Raw genomic sequence first — 22147 nt, 5'->3', positions numbered from 1 at the left:
CATATATACATAAATATACTAAAATAACAATCCAATATTAAATATTTAAAAATTTGCTTGTATAGAGAAATTAAAAAATTGTGACACATATACATGTAGTGTCTGTGTGTATTATCTATTCATATAAAGATTATTATAGTTTCTATTTGTATCTTATGCGAAATAAATTTTTTCAAAATTAGAAATTATAGAAAAAAGCGAGACACACGGGACGCAGAAGATAGAAAAGCATGGATATTGCTTAATTTACTTATTATATTATACATATAAGCAAATACAAATATATGAGAAATGGGATAAAAACACAATTTTTGCTTGCTTTTTATCAGTAGCATACTGAAACTCTAATAAATTATTTATGTATATTTACATTTATATGTATATTTATATTTTTTTTTCCTAGAGACCATGCTATGGCACACATTTTTATTAATTAATAATTAAAGCCAAGGAAATAAATGATAAAAGCATCTTGCAAATCAATATTATATATATATATATATATATATATATATATATATATATATATATATATATCCAATTTCCTGAATCTCAATATAATTAACTTAGCACGAACCCCTCCAACCCTATCTTATATCTCTTTTATATATTTATATTTAAATATATAAATTTATAATTAATTATTTATCTAGCTTTTTATATAAATATAAATAAATTTTATATAAACATAATATGAACTTCTTTGGTCTTATTTTTTGTGCTGTATCCGAGAAGTATATATAAGAATATTATGTTTTTCTACACCATGTTAAGGCTCCTATGCCTTCACTGTAGCCATATTGATTTATGATGTCAAGAGAGACATCGTTTTTTCTTGCGAATTACATCAAATTAAATAAGTTTTGTTGAATGAATATTATCGATCACTAATGTTCAATAATATGAATCAGTAAAATACGTTTAAAAATAAGGTCCACTTTCGCTGAAAATGTAGGTCAAATGTATTTGAATTATATAATCATTTATTAATGCAGGATAACACAAAAGTTTTTGGCCCATTTTGTTAATCATTATCAAACAGATTTCGAGTAATCAAAATACAAAAAACTTATTTATTTCGATGTATTTTCCAGGAAAAAAATTTATACAATTTCTCGGCGCTGACGTCGTACAGTGGAATCTCTTAAAAGTAAATTTCTAAAGAGTATTGCATCCTGTCCATGCACTAAACCACTCCCAAGCATGAGTAAGAGTAACAATCCAGCCACGCAGTAATGTAGAGCTGCGGGCCAAGCGGATGCAATACTCCTTCTCGATAGCGTAAAAAGAATATGTAAACCTCGCAAGTAATCGTCGTGTGAAACGATACCTTCCAGGGCCTTTAATTGCACAGGAGTGAGGCATACTTGTTAAAGTATATCAGAGCTCTGGAGCCCAATTCTTGAATGCATTCGCAAAATATATGTATGCGCAAATTCCATTCCTATGAAAAATCTACAAGTTGATTGGTTAAAAGTCATGCAGTAGCCGATCAACCTTTCTATAAGAGCAGAATTTGCGCATACGTTTCTCTCGCAAATAAATTCAAGAATCGTGCCCCTATATGATTTACTCTTAAGAGATTTCAATGCAATTTAATATGGCTAGTGAGGAGCAATATGAGCATTTAGGATCCTTAAAATAGTTAAAGACTGTTGCAGTTACTGATCTATGAAACAAAAATTTTATAATGCTCTTACAATTCAGAGAGAATTTTTCTCATATAATTACAGTAAGACTCTCATTACTTTGGACTGTATAGCTTGATACTTTTCTGCACACAGATTTTATTAATGCTAATGTCGTATGATGTCGAGCCACCTCTATGTCATAATAAGTAGATCATGTATAGTGCACGCAGATGTACTTACATTTAATCTTGCAAGTACATACATATGTAATTTGATAGCCTCATGTGCGAAAATGCGATTGCGCGACAATTGGATCTTCTCCATTGTTTTTTTCAAAAATGTTTAACCTTGTAGTGGAAAAGTTATGGAATCCTACTGTAATTGAGAATTGATATATCACGAACTGATTAAATGTTATTTAAATCACGTGATTTTCTTCACACATTTTGAACATTTTTAATATATCACTAATATACCAATAATGCATTTTCATCAGAAATTGAAATGATCTCATGTTTATATTTGTCTGTATCTATATATATATAGTTTGCAGCAAAATAACAAAATTGCATTTTTTAGAACATTAACAAAATCGCAAGCTAGTTTGAATCTTGTTATGAAATATGTTAATTCCTTAAAATTGATAATTCACATTAAATTCATCCAGTATTAAAAGTATCATTTTTCTTACAATTGAGGTGATTTGAAAAATTTGGTAAAATTCCATATTCTTTTAGGTATGTCTTTCAGTTTTTATAAAAAGATAAAAACTCTTTAAATATTCATTTTAACTATAATTTTTAATTCTTCTTTCTGTTTTCCTCAAAAATTTGAAAACATGTACCTATTCTATTTTCAATTCAGAAAGTACAAGAAAATAGCTAGAATGAACAGATCTTCTTATCAATTGTGATTCGTCTTTGATTATTTCCCATCCTTTCAACAATTTCATCATCAAGCTTTCAATGAAAGGATAAAGCATGAAAAAACTTCATAAATTTCTTTCACTTTCTAATATATACATTTCCGTTTCATTTTTATAGAATTTAATGTGTAAAATTTGATTGCTCTGCTTGATATATTTTTATGCTACAATTTTGTTATATTATTATTCAACAAATGTTAATAAATATAAATTTCGTTCATTTAAAAATAACTTATTCGTTTGTCAACAAAATTTCCAAGTTCAAACTAGATTGTGTTTTTAATGTCCAATATTGACATATCACATTTAAAAAAATCAATTTCATTATTTGAACAACAGGCTATATATGTATAAATATGAGTAGTATATATTTTTCAAATGTTATTACAAGTGAGCTTTTGTTTAAAAATTATAGCTTGCATTCTACACAACTACTATTTGTTATATGTTTTGTTGGCATGATATACTTACATTGTATCGAACAAGCATTCTTAAATCATTCAACAGATCTATCTTCTGTGCAATGTGTACACATTAAAATGTTTAATTTATCAGAATAGCCACTTTGATTCTCATTCTTGTAATATTAAAATACAAAAACCATTCGTTCAAGAGTAAAATCATATAAGAAAATAGTTTAGCGCGTCAAAGTTTCTCTTGCTTATACAACCACGATCTTATGATTATTACCATTTGGCAAGAGAACATAATAGACACGCTTACCCTTATCTCATTGAAATTCTTGTATATTAGTATGATATTGACCATTAGTGAATGATCCATTAGTCTGTTCATTCCGTTCGATGACACTTTGCATTTCAACAGTTGATTCATTACTAGCTTGTCCGTTATTATTTACATGTCCAGCATTGTTAACATTATTTGTCACTACATTCACATTATTTGCAGCGTCTGCTTGTTGGGATAGTTGCTGTTGATGTCCATTTAAATTATTTTGTGCAGAGTTATTATTTTTCGATCTGTGTCTAAGTTTATGCGTAGTTAGATACTGTTTTACAGAGAATGCTTTGTGGCATATATCACACTTATATGGCAATGGATCTGGACAGTTTATGCTATCTGTAAGAGTTGTTGCATGAGTAGTTAAATGCATCACATAATAATGTTTTACAACAAAAGACTTGCCACAAGTTTCACAAATGTAAGGGCCAGATACACCATGCGTTTTTCGATGTTTATGGAGATTATCTTTGCGCGAAAAACTTTTACCGCACATTTCACATTCGTGCATTTTTTGTCCAGTATGAGATACTGAATGTCTAACCAAGTGCTCTTTACGGCTAAATGCTTTTGCACACGTCGTGCACACATATGGACGCTCACCAGTATGCAATTTCCTATGTTGAAAGAGATGTTCTTTTCGTTTAAATGGTTTACTACAAATATCACAACTAAAGGAATTAACATTAGCTTGTAAAGAATCATCTTTGCTTCTAGCATCTGGTGGTTCATTTATAAGTATTTCAACACTACAAGTATGATTGCTCATTTGAGTCAATGAGGAAAAACTTTTACCGCAATCGCGGCAGATAGTGTTCTTTGTACTCTGCGAGAGTACTTGAGGATTTACAGTGATTAAAGATGCTGGTTCTGATCCTGACCTAATCCTCAGAAATTCTCTGATTTGATCAATTGAATTACGAGACATTCCATCATCAGATGAAGATTTTGCAAATTCTTTAAAATCTTTTATGTCATCCTGCACTGTTGTTGGTGTTGTCAGTGTGTTCTCTTTAAAACCCAAGTTTAAAAATACTTCTGGTGTTGCTTGTACTGTAGTATAAGTTTGTACACCCGAGTTAGGAGATTCATCTTTTTGGACTTCAGATTGTATTTTTTGTATGACTTGCTGATTTGATTCTATGTCCGCCTCGGTTTTGAGAATTACATTATTGTTTTGATGTACAATCGGTGTCTCTTGTTTCACCGAGAATTCTTGCGTTATAATTTGTGCTTGCTGTTTCTCAAGTTGTTGAATTCTGTGCTGTTTTTCAAATTCGCGTTGTTGCCTCTGTAATTGTTGAAGCTGCTGGGAAATCTGTCCTTGCACATGTTGATTAACTTGGCTTTGATTCTGAGATAATTGCCCTGACTGGTTCAATTGTTGAGAAATTGATCTTTGGGATTGTACTGGCTGATTTATTTGGCTATGATTCTGTGTTTGGTTCTGCACTTGTTGCTGGATCGCAGGAGATTGATTCTGCTGGTCACTAATTTGATTTTGCGCTTCATTTGATTGTTGCGATGATACTTGAGAAGTCTGCTGTTGATAACTGTAATGAGTCTCCGCTGTAGCTTCAACAACAGCTGCTGCCATGCCACCTGGTTGCATCTAAATGTAAAAAATTACTTTTGATATTACAGTGCTTTATTTATAAAAAATATATGTATACATTTAAGAAAAATTGTGTTACATTTAATGTTAAAGGCTTGCTGATGAAATTCATTACAGACCTGCATAGCACATTTGTATTGCTGCACTCTAGCTTGAACTCCACTGATGATTTGTATATTAGAAGCATTTATATTGCTAACTACAACAGGTTGCTGATGTTGCTGTATTTGTTGATCATTGCTTATTACTTGACTTCTCGGTGATGTTGATATTTTATCCATTGACTTAAGAATTTCATCCTCTGGTGTCGATGATCTTTCCTTTTCGGTATTTTTTACATAAACTTTTCCTTCTTTTAAAAAATCTTCAGAGAAACGAAGTGAGGTAAAATAAGACTCCAACATACCCTCGGCATTGACTACGGTTTCCCGAAATTCTATGAAATTTTCCAACTTCTTAACACATTCGTGGCATACAATTTTTGGTAATGAATCTTCCTCCATAACCTTAAACAAATGCAATTAATTTGTACTTATTGTAAAAAGGAAAAATAATAAAATTTATTTATCTTTACTATAACATATATATAGATATTTTATTTGATTTTAATTCTTCTTTTGTGATAATTAGACAAATAATTAAACATTAATTTATATGTATTAATATATTAAAAATTTATAAGAAAAAATCTTAATAATTTTAAAACTTTGTGTGTGTGTGTGTGTGTGTGTGTGTGCGCGCGCGCGTGTATCTCTATATATTCATTTAACTTTCTTTCGAATAAATATATTTATATAAATTAATTCGTTATACACTTAAACTTTATATTATTTTGCATTATTTATAACTCGTATGGATAATAACAAAATGTGCTTTTGACATTTTATATACAATAGAGATATATAACAAATAGTAAGATAAGATAATAAAATATTAATTTTCATATAAATATGAATAAGTAATGTTTACACAGTAAAGAAAATTGTCATTAATGTAGTAAGCTTATGTAAAAACTTACAAGTATATGTGAGCACATAACACACATAACACACACACATGCATACCGAGAGAGAGAGAGAGAGAGAGAGAGAGAGAGAGAAAGAGAGAGATAGAGAGGAGATACATAATATAAAATTTATATTATATATTAATTATAAATATACGATTATTCTTATATAAAAATTTTATATCATTCACAAGATAAATAAATATAAAGATAGTAAATGTCTTATAATTTATTAAAATCAAGCATTCTGTATATAGTTATTCCTATTGTTAGTGAAATAATAGATATATATCATATTGGATTCAAAAAAATTCATATTTATAATGTAAACAAATTTAATTTTGCAAAAACAATATATATGTAAAAACTGTGCAATTCATCAATTATGTTTGTTTGATTCTAATTTTCCAACATAAAAGCAAGAAGTTTTAACTTTATTTATATAAGTTTAGTCATTTATATATTATATTTGTTTGAGGTTAGTAATACACACAATTCATACTTTATATTATTCTTAAATATTGTAAGAGACTTTTTTGCACAATAAATAAATAAATAAAAAAAACATATATATATATATATATATATATATATATATATATATATAAAATATATATAATTTATGAATGATATATATTTTAATCTTGTAATCTCTTGTGAATGAAATAGTAAGTCATATATAGAAGTTACACACACAACACACACACACACGCACACACACACACACACACACACACACACACACACACACACAAAAGATTACTTGTATTATTTTGTCATTGATACAGATTTTCAGATAAATGTTTTATTTTCATGAATCAAAGTGTACTCTCTGTTTTTCTAATATCTTCTTCCCCGCTCCCTCCCAACCCCAAAAAAAAGAAACAATCTCAAATATCTGTCGTAAATTTTCTTGATTTTCGCGTTGCTTGCGAACGCATGATCAATTTAAGAATTAAGAATTGATAGACAAATCGTACAAGAATGTTGAAACTATTCGATGTCGAAAACGAGAATGCGTGCTTACTTGTATCGGCAAATACGTTTGTATTTTTGTCTGCAATTGTCGTCTGCGTCCCTCCTCGCGAAATATATTCATCTTGTTACCTTCGCTGTTGGTACACAATCGGCACAACTCGTAATAATTCACCTTACGGTATCCTGACATCGTTTTTCCCGCGGCAAACTCACGGATCGCGGCCGCGACCAAAGAACAATCGCGAAACGAGAGAGAGAAGGCTTTTGTCGATCAGCGGTAGTAAACACACGCGCAAAACCGTCACGAGTCACCACCCCCGCTGCCGCTGCCACCGTCGCCGTCGTCGCCGTCGTCGTCGTCGTCGTCGTCGTCGCCGCCTCCGCCGCCGCCTCCGCCGCCGCCGCCGCCGACGTTGCCACCACCGTCGCTATTGCCACGATATCGTTTGATATCACTACTGTTGTCGCACTAGCATCGTTGATCATTCTGTTTCGTGCGTCAGACAGAATGATACCAATCACTGCTGATATATATATATATATATATATATATATATATATATATATATATATATAGGGTGTTCCTAAATTCACCATCTATTTTGGCGAAATTACAAATTATTTTTTAATGAATTTACTGATATTACCATTCATTATGTATGTATATGTATATACAAGATGTTTTTGAAGTAACCTTTGATTTTGGTGAAATTACAAATTATTACGAATTATTTTGATGATCTTACTGATATTACATTATCGCTCTCATACGTGTATGTATATTATATATACAGAGTGTTCCTAAAGTGACCATCTATTTCGAAATTAGAGGTGTACAAAAAAATAGTTATACGCACTGACATACATATATATAATATAGTATGTTTATGTTTATATCATAAAAATTCATGTACTTATAATTCAATTGTGCTTTACGCCGTAGAGACGACTATACGCGTTATGTCCGCCTGATTTATAATACCATTAGATTTTCTTTACCTGGATTTTTTCTTTGAAAAAAACACTGCACTAGTGCACACTATAAGGATTTCTGTATGCTAAATATGTATATGAAGTATTTAAACGCGACGACACGATATATAAATACTTTGATGATGAAATAATTAATGTGCTCTATGTTTTGTTAAATAATGCGACGACATATCATTAAAATCTTGGTTTTAATTCTTTAAAATGTTTATATTTATATAGGTAGAACTTTAAATAAAATAGCATTTTATTTAGTATGCATTAGTATGGGACGAATGTAATGCAGGTGGACTCTGACGCGAATTCGCTATTAGAATTTGATTTTTCAGAGAAAAACTGTGTGTGCATAAAAGTACACACATATACATTCTTAATCTCACAATTAAAATTAATGATGATATGTATAGTTTAATATGATATAAATTGATCATTACAATTAAAATAGAAATCTTAAAAGAATCAATTTAACATTTGGCTTTTCAGATTATAGCGAGTTATGAATGCGCCAAATAATGAGAATAAATATATTATGTATAGTATAAAATTTAATTCTTTTACTATATTGTGCATATATCTTTCTACTCTTTAAAAAGATATGTTAAATATTGTCACCCCTCTTCTACAATGGTGTAACTAGTATGTAATAGGCATGAAATATATAGCTTAAAAACCAAAAATTCCAATTAACAATATTTTCAAGCATATAACTTGTCTCTAATTGATTTTTTTGTGTGTAAAACATTAAAAGTAATATTTATAGACGTATTACCAAAATATCACGAATTTTAATCTTTGATAAGTTCATCAAAATTTTGTTAAAGTAGCTCTTAGTAAAATGTATTTTATTATCATCAGTTAGGAAAAACAAAGTATTCCAAATAAAATTAACAATAGGATTGGAAATAAAGTTTGATATTAATATGTTTCTAATAAGATTAATATAATATTGCGTGTGTGTGTGTGTGTGTGTGTGTGTGTATATATATATAAACATGCACACTATACCATATATATATATGTATATATATATATATATATATATATATATATATACATACACACACACACACACATACATATATTACATGCTTTCATAAATATTTATACTATATATCATATATTTTCACAATTATCACTATATATATATATATATATATATATATATATATATATATATATATATATATATGTATATATACAAATATAACAAATTTTATGTGTACATATATATATATATATATATATATATATAAATAATTTATCATTTTATACATAGGAAACAATTAGACTATAGACATAATCTCCAATATTATGGTTCATTCTCATCATGCAAAATGTGTTTCTTTATCATATGATAACCCATTCCTATCGTCAAACAAGCTATTGCTGTTCCTTGTGCAGCAACTCGTAACTGTATTAGATATAATTGCGTAGATATCTTTCTCTTCTTAAAAGCATAAGCACCATAGCCACAAACACCTGTCAAACCTATTAAACCTGTTTAAAAAAACAATATACATAGTTGATATTAGTAATATAAAGATTATTTATATTTTTATACATTTATATGCATACATACTTGCTACAAGAAATGGTGATCTTCGCCCTTTTTCTAATAATTTTTCTGACAATGTTTGATCTACAATGTCATCATTATTAGTAGCCATTTTCGAAAAAACTCAATTTCTATTAATCTGGAAATTAATTAATTTTGAAAATAATCCATTTGATTGCAAAAATTGTATATTAAATTAAATATTCTGAGATAACTGATTTCCAGGTAAACTTATGTCTTAAAATATGTATTTACAGATTTATCTTCATTTATTATCTCGATTTATTTCTATTCGAATTTTATTATGAAATTTAATAAAGTTGAGAACAAAACATATATAAAGAGACATTTTATATATATATATATATATATATATATATATATATATATATATATATATATGTACATATATATGTGTGTGTGTGTATGTATATTTATTTATTTATTTTATTTCAAGTATATATATGTTAATTGACTATATATAATTAATAATTATGTAAATTATTCTTTGAACAGAAATAGATTCAAGTTTGTCATTACATCATAAGTATTTTATCATTTTTTGAATTGATTAAACATGTCTCATTGTTAATAAAGTTAATTTTAGTTTTCTGTAAAAATTTCATCATATGAAATTATATAGACTTTACCCAAAATTAAATTTATTTGTAAAAAAAACTAGATTTTTTTTATTTTTATGAGACGCACATACACGCGCGCGCGCCACACATTATATATATATATTACAGATTGTATCTATGCCATACTTGCTAAGTCAAGGTCGTGACAAAGATTACTGTTCTGTTAATCTTTTGTTTCTGTTTACGGCACATATTATTACACTTATATAATATAATTTTTCATCATCCAATAAATAAAGTAGAAATATTATTTAACTATAAAAATTTAAATTGTTCTAATTGTATACATCAATATGACTGAGATACCTAACCTAAATTTAAATTAAATTCTTTTAAAAAAATCCATAAAAATAAAAATCTCATAATACATAGAAACCAAAATATAAATTTTCCATTATTTTATCATATCGAATCTATCGCGTTTTGAAACGTACTAATATACCTTTGCTTAAAATCTTTTAAATTATCCGACCACATATACTTTTTTTCGCTTTTATTAATTTAATAGTTAAATTTTATTTAATTTATGTGTTTTTGACTATTCCCTTCACATAAGAATACATTCTGTATTTGCGAAAAAGTGCATATCGATCATTAAGATGGGCTTTGCTCACCTTTACGTACTGGCGCCGATCACTGACGAGATACTATTAAAGACTGTCAGCCCTGAACAAATTTTTGTGACCATCAAATGGGTCCAGTGGGCCCGGAGGTAATTGAAGAATATTGACGTTATCGGCCACTTGACTCCATAAAAAATAATTACGTAAATTATTCAATTCATACGGTTATTTCAGTTTATCCAGTTATTATTTTATTATTAAAAATACCGATGAGATATCATTAAAGACTCATGACCTTATACAATTTAGTATATTATTCGAAAAAATGTTTGCTACGCGCTATTGTAGGTAAGTAAATCTTTGCATAGTCGATAATAAAACAGTAATTTTACAATAAAATATTTATTTATAAAATATTATTCTCGAAGCAGTTATATAAAAGATCTATGTATTTTTGATAATTAAGCGGGGAGCACACACTTTTGCATAAGCGCATAACCATAAACATAAAGAAATTGATTGATCCACAAATGTATGCATAAGAAAATGAACCAATCAATTTCCTTATGCTTATTGTTATGCGCTTATGCAAAAGTGTGCTCCCCGCTTTACATATATGAATTGATCAATTTCTTATGCTTGAGATTTACTACCCTACTGTAGATCCGGGCTTAGCCCCTAGTCCGTAGTTTGAAAAACTGACCAATCTCAACTATTCTATTTCTACTCTGAAAAATGGAATGACTGCGATTGGCCAGCCTTAAAACTACGGATCTTATTAAACCCGATAAGGGTGACATGTAAACGTGGTTTATGAATACCGGCCCAAGTGTTTTATATGTTCCAATATGTTTTATTCATTTATTGACATCTAATAATGGTATAAAGTACAAATCAGTATAAATCTTTCTCTTTCTTTATAATGTAGAAATAACACAAATATTTAGGATCGGAAAGGATCAGAAGAAAACACGTCTTTTTATTTTTTTCTACGTAACTTTGAGTGTAAATCACTTAATATATGTATGCACATACGTATGTGACTATACGAGAATATCTATTGTGATTGTTAGATGATGTCTCTCTTTTAAAAACTAATTTAAATCTCATGAGAAACTTGAATAACTCAGTCTCGAATTTCGAGGAATCAGGACTCCGTTTTTGAAATATGTGGAAACCCTTTGAGGCTGGCAGTTCACCGGTGGATTGGTGTGAAGGCAATTACAGTATTTCACCCAGCATCGCTGAATTTATGAATACAGTTCGTATATATTTATATACATAATATATTTAACATAAGCGTTCCTGTTTTTAACAATTTAAAAATTTATTTCATGTATTTTGAGTAATGAAAGAGGGCAAATTTGCTTCACAAATCATCTCTTTCATACTTTTTTTTTTATATAATCATGTTCAGATGTTTTACAGACGCGATATTGTTAGTTCTCAAAAAATAAAAAACACAAATATATTTTTTTAAAAAGTATTTATGCGTTATAATTATAGAATAAGCCTGTTGGTCTCAATGGCTTGCTGTACATTATCTCATTACCCATTTATATTTATAAACATTACATATACAAGTTATTCATGGATAAAATATAATTTATTTTTTTAAAACATTTCAGATAGCATTTAATAGAATATTCTATTTTTTTCTGCATATTAAGTATGACTCTCTCTTTCTCCCTTCTTTCTCATATATATCTTATAGCTATACATATAGATGTTTTTGGATAAAATTAAGATTTATATTATTATTATTATTTAAATCGAAATTAATTAGATAAATAAATATTACAGAAATATAAAAGAATAACAATGTAATTTTTACTTTTGATTGCTGCCAATTGCAGGTTGGCACAACAAAGGAAATATGCGTTTCACTGAGATCAAATTCATTGTTATTACTATTTAACTTCTTTTTTTTTAGTTCAGTAATGTGGTCTTCCTGTTACTTCCACCTGTGCTCATGCACTTATTTAGAGACTATGGTCGCTTTGTAAATCCTGGGATTCATATAATTTGGTTCTTGTTGATGATAGTGGGACTCAGTAGCGCATATTTTCATGCTACTTTGTCCTTGATTGGTAAGAATCATGAATATAAAAATATATCAACTAATAATTAAGGAATAGTGATTCTAAAATTGCAGTTGCGATTTAAAAATAATGTTGGGTGAATTATGGAAAGATTTATTTATTTATAATAAATTATATATATATATATATATATATATATATATATATATATATATATATGCGTGCGTGCGTGTGTGTGTATACATATATATAAGTTAATTTTATGTATAATAGGACAACTCTTGGACGAATTAGCTATTTTGTGGGTATACATGGCAGGTTTTTGCATGTTCTTTCCAAGAAGATATTTTCCAAATATCTTTCGCAATGATAGAAAGCTCTTCTCTATATGCGCAATATTACCAACTTTGATTGCTACTGGCTTAGGCATAATACATCCAGCTGTAAATGCTTTCGCATTGATGAGTTTGGGTATACCGGCGTTCGGATTTCTGATCATAGAACTGAAGAGGTAATTTAAATAATAGGAATTTATAAACATAAATATAGATAGAAATAAATATATAGAATTAGATTAGATATAGAAATTTTATATATATATATATATATATATATATATATATATATATATAAATAACACACACAAATTCTAACAATCGAGCATAAATTTTAAAGGACTACATCGATGAGAGTATATAGACTGGGGTTACGATGCGGCGCGATGTGGATACTATCGGTGACTTGTTGGTTAAACGATCGTTTGTTCTGTGATACATGGCTAAATCTTAATTTTCCTTATCTTCATGCGCTATGGCATCTATTCATCTTTATTGCAAGTTACACTGCGACAGTGCTTTTTGCATATTTTGCCGTACAAGATGAAAAACCACAACAATTGCCAGTACTTAAATACTGGCCCAGAGATGATTTCGAACTCGGTATACCATACGTGACTATTCGAAGTTATATGAAATTGAACTACAATTCGAACATATAGCTGTTCTTGTAACTGCTTTGAAATCTAATATAAGACTATATAATGCATTATTATTACAATAAGTGTTTGGATTTCATGCAGTATTTAAGTATACATATATGTGATTCTGCAACATATATAAAGATTTATTTTTGAAAAATACATTGCATCTCTTCCGTTTTATAGAATCATTTGGGAATGAAGCTAGGGATTAAATTCTACATTATAAAAAAATGAAAAAATAAACATACAAAAAATTATTACAAGTGACATTAAACACTTAAGAAAAAAGAGTTTAATAATAATGTTATAATACATTAAAATAGCATGACATATTTAATTTGAAATGAGTTTATAATGTAGAATTATTTACTACATTATACAGTACTCTGGATCTATTTTTTATTTATTTAACATATTAAATGAATGAAAATATAAAAATTTAGTAAGCAATTTTTTTTTTAATCTAATATTTTTATCTGGAAATTAATTTCTTCGTTTAGTGATATTAGATAGTAAGATATATTTCCCTTTTATAAAAACCTAAAACAGATTTTATAAAAAATTTATAAAGTATGACACACATTTAGATACTTTATAACAATTTTTGTCCTAAATTATAAATAATGTTGTTTCTTCTCTATATAATTGTTGACATTATGCATATACAAAAAATTCTCTCATGCACACGAATAATTTTAGAAAATTGATTTAATATTTACAATTATGTATATTAGCAAATTAAAAATAATTTATAGAATGATTATATATTATAATATGTGTCTTGTTAACTTTTTTTACAAAAGACTATTTTTTCTAATTCATTATTTAAAAATATAATGTGCAGTTTATATTTTAAGTATCTCTAATATATAAACATATAGTATAGGTATATTTAATTATATGTATGTGTGTGAAGTTTCTGAATATATATATATATATATATATATATATATGTATATATGTATGTTTCTATGTGATGAGCACACATGCACATATATACACACATACATATAAATAATATATACTCAGGATTTCATAGTTATCTACAATTTGAAACTATATCTACATATGTGCAGTAATAAAAAGATGAGTAAATAATTTTCAACTTCTATCCATATTGTATATAGCATATATGTATATCTACATAATCATCTGTAATTAAATAAAATTATGATGAAATGGGAATACATATATCTGTATGTTTTATAACATATGATTTATGTATAATAATTGTATATTATTTTAAACTTATATGAATAATTAAAATGTAAAAAAAATAAAAAATATATAAATTTGTATAAATGTAATTAAAAATCAGAAGTTATATTTTGTCATATTCGCCTCTAAAATACATAACATTTTTGTCAGTTTCATGGACTTTGACTTCATGCAATAAATCAGGATTAGACATTTGTTTTTTTAGCTGCTCAAAAATGTAAACAGCAATATTTTCGCTTGTAGATATCGTACTTGTAAAATGATCAAGCTGCTTATCCAAATTTTTATGATCCATTTGATCTATCACCACCTTCTGCATACAATCCTTCAAATCTGTCAAATTAATAACCATTCCTGTTAATGGATCTATTGGTCCACGAACAGTTACTTCTATTGTATAATTATGGCCATGACCCCAAATGTTGTTGCACTTCCCATACACTCTTGCATTTTCATGCTCATTCAAAAATGGGCTAAAATTTTATTAAAATATCTAAAATTAATATAAAGTGTCCCAAACCTATCAAATAATATTTTAACTAGTCTTTTATTGTAGTATTTTTTTCTAGTTAAAGTATATATATATATATATATATATATATATATATATATATATATATATATATATATATTATCTTTGCAATGTTAGTAGTTTACTACAATATATAGATCCTGTCAATTCATGTAGGTACTAACTAGATACTACCTATTTAAACGATGACAACAAGAAATCTGAACTTTTCTTGTTAAATAAGCGATCGGTTTTTGTTTATAAGATGAAGAATCCATTCTCCAACAGTAACATGTGTTTTTGTTTGTTCTTTTTAGCTGAATTGGCTGACTAGTTTACGAAATTTGCACTAAAGCGTTCTTTTTATCTGCATCGTGAAAAAGCATTCTTTTCAGCAGTATAACTTGAATTAGTACAGTTAGTTCAATGAACTATCTACTCTATGCTGGAGCAAGTAGGACATTAAAGCCGGTCAAACACACTTTCCGTAATCGTAATCGTAACCGTAAGAATTCGACCAATCATATTACTTAATTTGGCTGTCCATAGCATTTTTCACTTATCTAAATTTCACGTGAAACTTTGTGATTTCACGCTGATTGGCTGCTGCTTTTCTACTTTTTGTTTTTCTGCCAAAGTGTGAATTCATCCTTACATGACTATGTTTCGATTCTCCATCCGATGAGTGATAGTTGGGTGAGCGGCGTCTAATGAAAAGTGTCTGAAAGGATAATAGAATCTGACGTACTCCATAGTTTGATACCCGATACTGACTTAATGAACTAGACTTACTAGACTTTTCAATATTGCTCGCATATTGCGTCACCATCACCCGAACCACCTGGCTCGTAGAGCTTTTATACTTTCTCGGGTGGATAAAGTGACAATTTGAACGTCTCACTTGAGAATCCGGTGGGAGCATTTGAAAGGAATCTGAACGCTTTCTGGATGTCTGGGTGTACCCGGGGAATCGGAACGCACCCCATGGGTCTGTTCGTTTTAGCTGAACTGGCTCTTCCCAATATGGAGAGAAAAAGATAAACTCTGAATTAGTCCAGTTCAGCAAAAAGAACAGACCCCATGATTGAGCGGAATTACATGGCGGTTTTGGAACGAATAGATAATCCAATGCAGATCAATTAATCACTATATTATACTATGAATTCAAATCTTTTATTGGCGAAGTCAATGCAATAACGTCATTAATGGACGGAGAAAAGTACACTGTGCGTGAATGATTCGTTCGAGAGGTAAAAGGGATACACCAATAGGCCACGGATAAAGAAGTATATCCATGGTCTTATTGGTGTATTTCTGTGAACCCCCTTACCTGAGGGAATGAATCATTGATGCGCATTGTACATGATCGACCATCAGGACATTTCTTTCCAAATCAAGTAATATTTTTATATGAACTATTTTTTCTATAAATATATATTTTGCGTTTAGAGAAATAAATTAATTTTATTATAAAACATAAGAGAGAATTTATTTGTGTCAGAATTACATTTATATATAAATTGTACAATTTTGTTTATATATGTGCAACATTACCTATTTGTTCATAGAAAATCGACAGATAAAACATTAATATATCTAAATATAAATATGTAATAAAAAAAAAATATGTATTATCAAAATGTATAAAATATGTCCGTCATAAAATGCCGAATAAATTCTTTGCTAATAATCTGTTATGTGGAATAATGAATCATGCGAATATAATTGTTTATAGACACTAAACTCATGTTTTTAGTCTAACATTACATTAACTTATGTGTTATTTTAATAGCAATCTAACCAATTTTAAACAATAGATATTTTTTTTAAGAATATTATAAAGTTTGTATGTGTTATTTAATTGAAAACAAACATAAAAGCCAGTAGAGAAAGTGAAAAGGATCATTAATGTGCTGATTGTGTAAACAAAAGTCTGGAAGCTTGTTCTGATTTGTTCGATCGAGAATAAAAAGTTCAATGCTCTTAAGCGTAAGAATGAGGTATAATATATATAAATTCACAAGATAGAAGGCATTATTGACTTTATAGGATAACTAAATAAATTTTGAAGCATACAATGATCTTTAATTTTTTGTTATTTACAAAAACGTGCTTACTTACTTGCACAAATATACATAATCGTGCAGGTACTTGACACTGTTAAACTTTGAATAAACAATAATGTTAGGCAAAACATGTAAACTCTAAATGTAAAATGAATTAGCAATTATAAACTAGTAAATTCTTTTAGCAATAATACATGATATTTATATTATGAAACATTTGAATTAAAATGTTATTTATCTCATGCAGTTTTTTACATTAAATACACAAAGATTTTATATATTGCTTCCATCTTGTTTCTTTCAGCAAATAATATACATTATGTGTGTACAGTTCGAAATTTTTATTATCCCCTTTTATCTCTTGATAAGTATACATATACTTATGCTAATGCATGTTTCATTATTCATATACATGTAAATAGTTCTACCTATTTCTAATTAACAGCAGAAATTTATTATATAATTTATATTAATATATATTCTTGAAATATGTATGTATATTGTATTAATATATGATGCGTCTACATACAATGCAAAATTTTCAATGTAACAATTATGAAATAATTTTTAGATGTTATATTTTCGAGCATTCCACTAAATAATAAATATATGCTTGTATGTAGTTTGAACCTACTTTGACAATAATATATTCGAAGCTTTTATAACATTATGTCAATGTTTTATATTTTTTAATATTGTAATAAAATCAGATGAATTTTACCATAGCTTGTTGTAAAATTATAATTATAATTAAAATATCATAAAAATGAATTACAAAAATATTAAATAATGTAAAAAGAATGTACAGAAAAATCTATATATAATCAAATCTATATCAAATTTTTGCAGTATTCCAACTATAAATATATCTCTTGTATTTTCCTACCCACTTCCGTCTTTTTTTGTTGGATATTTATATCCATAAACAACAAATATCAATTAAATTAGATTAAACAATACTACATTATTGCAAAAATCATATACATTTTTAGAGAATTTCATATTGGGAAAGAATATATGTATATCACATGTATCCTAATAATATTCCTAATTCAAACTATATACAAAAATTTTGATAACAATAACCATTTCAAAGTGAAAATAAATATGAGATGAAAGAAATCAGAAAAAAAGAAATGAATAAGTCTAAAACAGAAAAAAAGAAAACTGTAAAATATACAAATTATATGTCTATTAAACTTGTTACTTTGATACTTTGGCAGTGCAAGAGTGACAAATGATATCATGTTTTATTGTAATTTCTTCACTATAAAATGTACTTCACTATAAATGGAAAAAACAAAACAGTTTTTATAAAAAAAACACGAAAGAGTTATTGTTTCAATTAATATAATTATATACATTCAAAATATCATATACAATATTTTCTCTTTGCTATTAAATAAAAAAAATATACATATATAATTTAAGAAACTTTTCATTGTAAAATTATCCAAAAGTGCGAGAAAAATCAATAAGAAATTTATTAATATTTATTGATCTAATATGTTATTTATAGTTGCACACTGTAATTTCAAATTTAGAAAGATAATAATCTATAATAATCCTGGTTAAAATGATAAGATTATCAATTTAAAAAAAAACAAAGTGCGTATGTATGTGTATGTATATAATAATGACATTAAGTTTTTATATATATATATATATATATATATATATATATATATATATATATATATATATATATATATATAAAATAGTTTACAAAGCAACCATCTATTCGTCCATGTAATTTTCTCGAAAACAGTTGACAATAGAAACAAACGATAGAAAAAAGAATTGAATGGCATAATAATAACTATGTATCCTCCTTCTAATTATAATTCTATTATATTTTTTTTGAGTGCAATAATATACTAGAAAAATGCAATTGTACTTTTTTTTAGTGAGACATTCAGTTAAATTTGCAAATTTATTTTTATGAACGATTTAGATATTAAAATATAAGGATAAATTATTGGAAAAATGAAGATTCTGCAAAATATTTTAAGTTTTTTATCTTTTATTTAATGTGATGCTCTTAAATGTCATACTGATATAATAATCATTTTTTACATCATTTTATTATGATTTTCATAATAATGTTAAGATGTTATGTAATTACTTTTATATTTTTTACAGATTGTTTAGAAAGATCAATTTGTGTAAATTCAACAAAATAGTTTTATTTTAAAAATGCAATATATTATTTTTCGACAGATTGTTGTATTTAAGAAAAAAATAAAATAAAATAAATGATAATTATTACATCAGGCAATTTTTCTCCTAACATTTTTTCTATTATCGACCGTTCTCGAAAAAATCATAGTAAATGGTCGTACATCTTCTATATGTATGTATGTGTTTGTATGTGTGTGTGTGTGTATGCACATACATACATACATAAAGTAAATAAGATAAGAATTCTAGGCTATTATTTTAAAACAAAATCATTGGATGTAACATTGTAGTCAATATATCTGGCAATAAGCCTGTATAAAAAAAAGGTAAATACATATACACACACACACGCGCGCATACATGCAAACATAAAGACTTAGACGTTCAAAATAATCATTTTTCATATTCTTGCAGACTGTAATCTTCCACAATTTCGTGAGTATGTAGATTTTAAAAAATGTTTACATATATAATGATAAGTGTCGAGAACGAGCCTAACGAAAAGGCGATCTAATTGTGTGAGCTATTATATAAAAACTATATATATATATGAAATACTATATAGTTTCCATTGAAAGCAAGACGCGATTCAAAAACAAATCTATACAGAGATGAAATAATATTGTTGCCAGAAAGTAACATGGATAAGAAAAAACTGATCAGCGTAGATCCGGATTATCGTGAATTTGCTTTTTGATACGTAATAATACTGTTGTATACCATTGATCCAATCTTGAAATTGAATCATATTCCTTAACAGCTTCTGTATAACCTTCAAGGTTTTGATCTTCCAAATGTTCTATCAATGTCTGTAGATGTACAATAGGGACAAATTATCAAATAAAATAGAAATAGAAATAGAAATAGAAATAATATATATATATATATATATATATATATATATATATATATATATATACACACACACATATATGTGTGTGTGCGTGTAAAATATTGATCAAGAATTAAGTTGACACAAAAACATACCTTTATTAATTTATATTCTCTAGAATCTTGAAAAGCTGGGTACTGTTCTTGATAACGCTCAATTGCATGTTGAGCATTTAATGAGTCGACACATAAATGACACAATGCTGCACGGAAGAAATATTCCTTAGCACTGTATTTGAGTAAAGAACTTTCTAATGATGCAGAAGCAACCTGTGAAATAAATAAGCTTCAAACATTTAAATTAAAATTAAGTTTATATTAAATCAAATTTATATAAAATTTACAAGAATTAGGATATTTTTAGTAACTTTTTGAACTTTTACGAATTTTCTATAAATATCTCTTTTACCTGCTCATAGATCTGAATGGCTTTATCATAATTTTCAAGTTGAGCAGCATATTGTGCAACCTTAAGAAGACATTTATTTGCAGAGGAATTACTTTCTTCACCACGGAAATAATCTGCAGCTTGCTCATAATGATGTACCGCACGCTCCAAATCGACTGCATCGCTTTCATAAATTTCAGCTATACTTTGATGATGCTTTGCTGCCATTGTGAAACGGCCCATGTCAGTATAAATCTCGATGGCTTTTAACAAACAGCTGATCGCCTCTGTAAAGACAGAAACATGATGTATAAGTTAATTATCTCACAACATTTATTTTAGAAAATATTATTTTCCTAAACATTCTACGTTTTTACTAATTAAATATATCCCTATAATATTTATCGTAATACCATTTGTATCCGATTTTTTGAAACAATTAGCAGCATCTACATAATTATTGGCCGCGTCATGACGACCACCTGCTTTTGCATGTAAATCTGCCGCATCGTAAAATGCCTTTCCCGCCGAATTCCATTTTTTTGCCATCTTGAACAGATTTGCTGCCCGTTGATAACATTCTACTGCCTCTTCAATTTTTGATGAACTTCTACAAAAATTAAACATTGATTCACCAATCTTTCAGGACAAAAAATTCTTGTTTTGCATACAGAAGAAAAACATTATCTATACATATTCTTGTTAATGCGCATTGACATATATATATTGACGCGTATACAATATATACATCTACAGAAATCATGATACAAAAGATGATCGAAATTTAAATATATGTATGATTGTTCGTTGAAATAACAAATTTCCCGCGATTTGCGATAAGATAATTGTTCGAATAATATAAAATCCATATGTATACGTTTCCAACGGAATGAATTTGAGTAACAAATCGATCAGCTTACCCGAACAGTGCGCCAAAGAAGCTCTTTGACGACGATAGCTTTCTCTCGGCCTCTGCTACCAGTTGCAACGCCTTCTGCTCACTATCGGCCATGACGACGTCGCCGAATTACGGTGAATCTTTTTTTTCAGGAGTCACTCAGATTTATCAATCACACTTGATAAATTTCAACTATAAATCTCTCTTTTTTATGGTGAGACGCCACTAAAACTGAAAGTACGATGAATCGTCAATGCATCAGACTATCGGACATCGAGCATTATCACTGTCAGGGTCGCCAATCTGTCAGGGAAAACATTTTGCCTGT

The 22147-nt window shown here is 27.9% G+C and overlaps 5 protein-coding genes across 11 annotated transcripts; 1 reads left to right on the top strand and 4 right to left on the bottom strand.

Annotated features, from left to right (window-relative positions):
- Positions 1 to 530: 530 nt before the first annotated feature.
- Positions 531 to 7393, bottom strand: LOC126849938 (zinc finger protein 260-like). Of its 3 annotated transcripts, none has more exons than XR_007687473.1 (4): positions 6946 to 7393; positions 5032 to 5418; positions 3028 to 4909; positions 531 to 2006 (listed from the first exon to the last, which is right to left on the bottom strand). XR_007687473.1 is itself a non-coding variant. In XM_050592369.1 (4 exons), the coding sequence occupies exons 2-4, from the start codon at positions 5325 to 5327 to the stop codon at positions 3287 to 3289; spliced, it is 1833 nt and encodes a 610-aa protein (XP_050448326.1). In that variant the 5' UTR covers positions 5328 to 5418; positions 6946 to 6963; the 3' UTR covers positions 531 to 3286. The 3 variants fall into 3 exon arrangements, 2 of the variants coding, with proteins under 2 accessions (XP_050448326.1, XP_050448325.1); XM_050592369.1 differs by having other exon boundaries at positions 531 to 4909; positions 5032 to 5232; positions 5319 to 5418; positions 6946 to 6963; XM_050592368.1 differs by having other exon boundaries at positions 531 to 4909.
- Positions 7394 to 8913: 1520 nt separating this feature from the next.
- LOC126849937 (HIG1 domain family member 1A, mitochondrial-like) lies at positions 8914 to 10851 on the bottom strand. 2 transcript variants are annotated; one of them, XM_050592365.1, is made up of 3 exons: positions 10697 to 10851; positions 9466 to 9580; positions 8914 to 9383 (listed from the first exon to the last, which is right to left on the bottom strand). In XM_050592365.1, the coding sequence occupies exons 2-3, from the start codon at positions 9551 to 9553 to the stop codon at positions 9196 to 9198; spliced, it is 276 nt and encodes a 91-aa protein (XP_050448322.1). In that variant the 5' UTR covers positions 9554 to 9580; positions 10697 to 10851; the 3' UTR covers positions 8914 to 9195. The 2 variants fall into 2 exon arrangements, with proteins under 2 accessions (XP_050448322.1, XP_050448324.1); XM_050592367.1 differs by lacking the exon at positions 10697 to 10851 and adding an exon at positions 10525 to 10690.
- A 604-nt stretch (positions 10852 to 11455) lies between these two features.
- LOC126850117 (alkaline ceramidase) lies at positions 11456 to 14010 on the top strand. The gene is made up of 4 exons (XM_050592805.1): positions 11456 to 11906; positions 12579 to 12735; positions 12961 to 13198; positions 13363 to 14010. The coding sequence occupies exons 1-4, from the start codon at positions 11814 to 11816 to the stop codon at positions 13682 to 13684; spliced, it is 810 nt and encodes a 269-aa protein (XP_050448762.1). The 5' UTR covers positions 11456 to 11813; the 3' UTR covers positions 13685 to 14010.
- Positions 14011 to 14048: 38 nt separating this feature from the next.
- Positions 14049 to 16289, bottom strand: LOC126850118 (6-pyruvoyl tetrahydrobiopterin synthase). 3 transcript variants are annotated; one of them, XM_050592808.1, is made up of 3 exons: positions 15591 to 16169; positions 15137 to 15357; positions 14049 to 14818 (listed from the first exon to the last, which is right to left on the bottom strand). In XM_050592808.1, the coding sequence occupies exons 1-3, from the start codon at positions 15671 to 15673 to the stop codon at positions 14775 to 14777; spliced, it is 348 nt and encodes a 115-aa protein (XP_050448765.1). In that variant the 5' UTR covers positions 15674 to 16169; the 3' UTR covers positions 14049 to 14774. The 3 variants fall into 3 exon arrangements, with proteins under 3 accessions (XP_050448765.1, XP_050448764.1, XP_050448763.1); XM_050592807.1 differs by lacking the exon at positions 14049 to 14818 and adding an exon at positions 16188 to 16289 and having other exon boundaries at positions 14971 to 15357; positions 15591 to 16116; XM_050592806.1 differs by lacking the exon at positions 14049 to 14818 and having other exon boundaries at positions 14971 to 15357.
- Positions 16290 to 18794: 2505 nt separating this feature from the next.
- Positions 18795 to 22131, bottom strand: LOC126850115 (alpha-soluble NSF attachment protein). Of its 2 annotated transcripts, none has more exons than XM_050592802.1 (5): positions 21842 to 22131; positions 21335 to 21528; positions 20943 to 21208; positions 20630 to 20803; positions 18795 to 20451 (listed from the first exon to the last, which is right to left on the bottom strand). In XM_050592802.1, the coding sequence occupies exons 1-5, from the start codon at positions 21931 to 21933 to the stop codon at positions 20302 to 20304; spliced, it is 876 nt and encodes a 291-aa protein (XP_050448759.1). In that variant the 5' UTR covers positions 21934 to 22131; the 3' UTR covers positions 18795 to 20301. The 2 variants fall into 2 exon arrangements, with proteins under 2 accessions (XP_050448759.1, XP_050448757.1); XM_050592800.1 differs by having other exon boundaries at positions 21335 to 21531; positions 21842 to 22129.
- Positions 22132 to 22147: the final 16 nt, after the last annotated feature.

The sequence above is a fragment of the Cataglyphis hispanica genome, chromosome 5, assembly GCF_021464435.1.
Source record: "Cataglyphis hispanica isolate Lineage 1 chromosome 5, ULB_Chis1_1.0, whole genome shotgun sequence".
Taxonomy (NCBI): Eukaryota; Metazoa; Arthropoda; class Insecta; order Hymenoptera; family Formicidae; genus Cataglyphis; species Cataglyphis hispanica.
The sequence above is the reverse complement of the archived record's forward strand: the minus strand, read 5'-3'. Positions and strand labels throughout refer to the sequence as shown.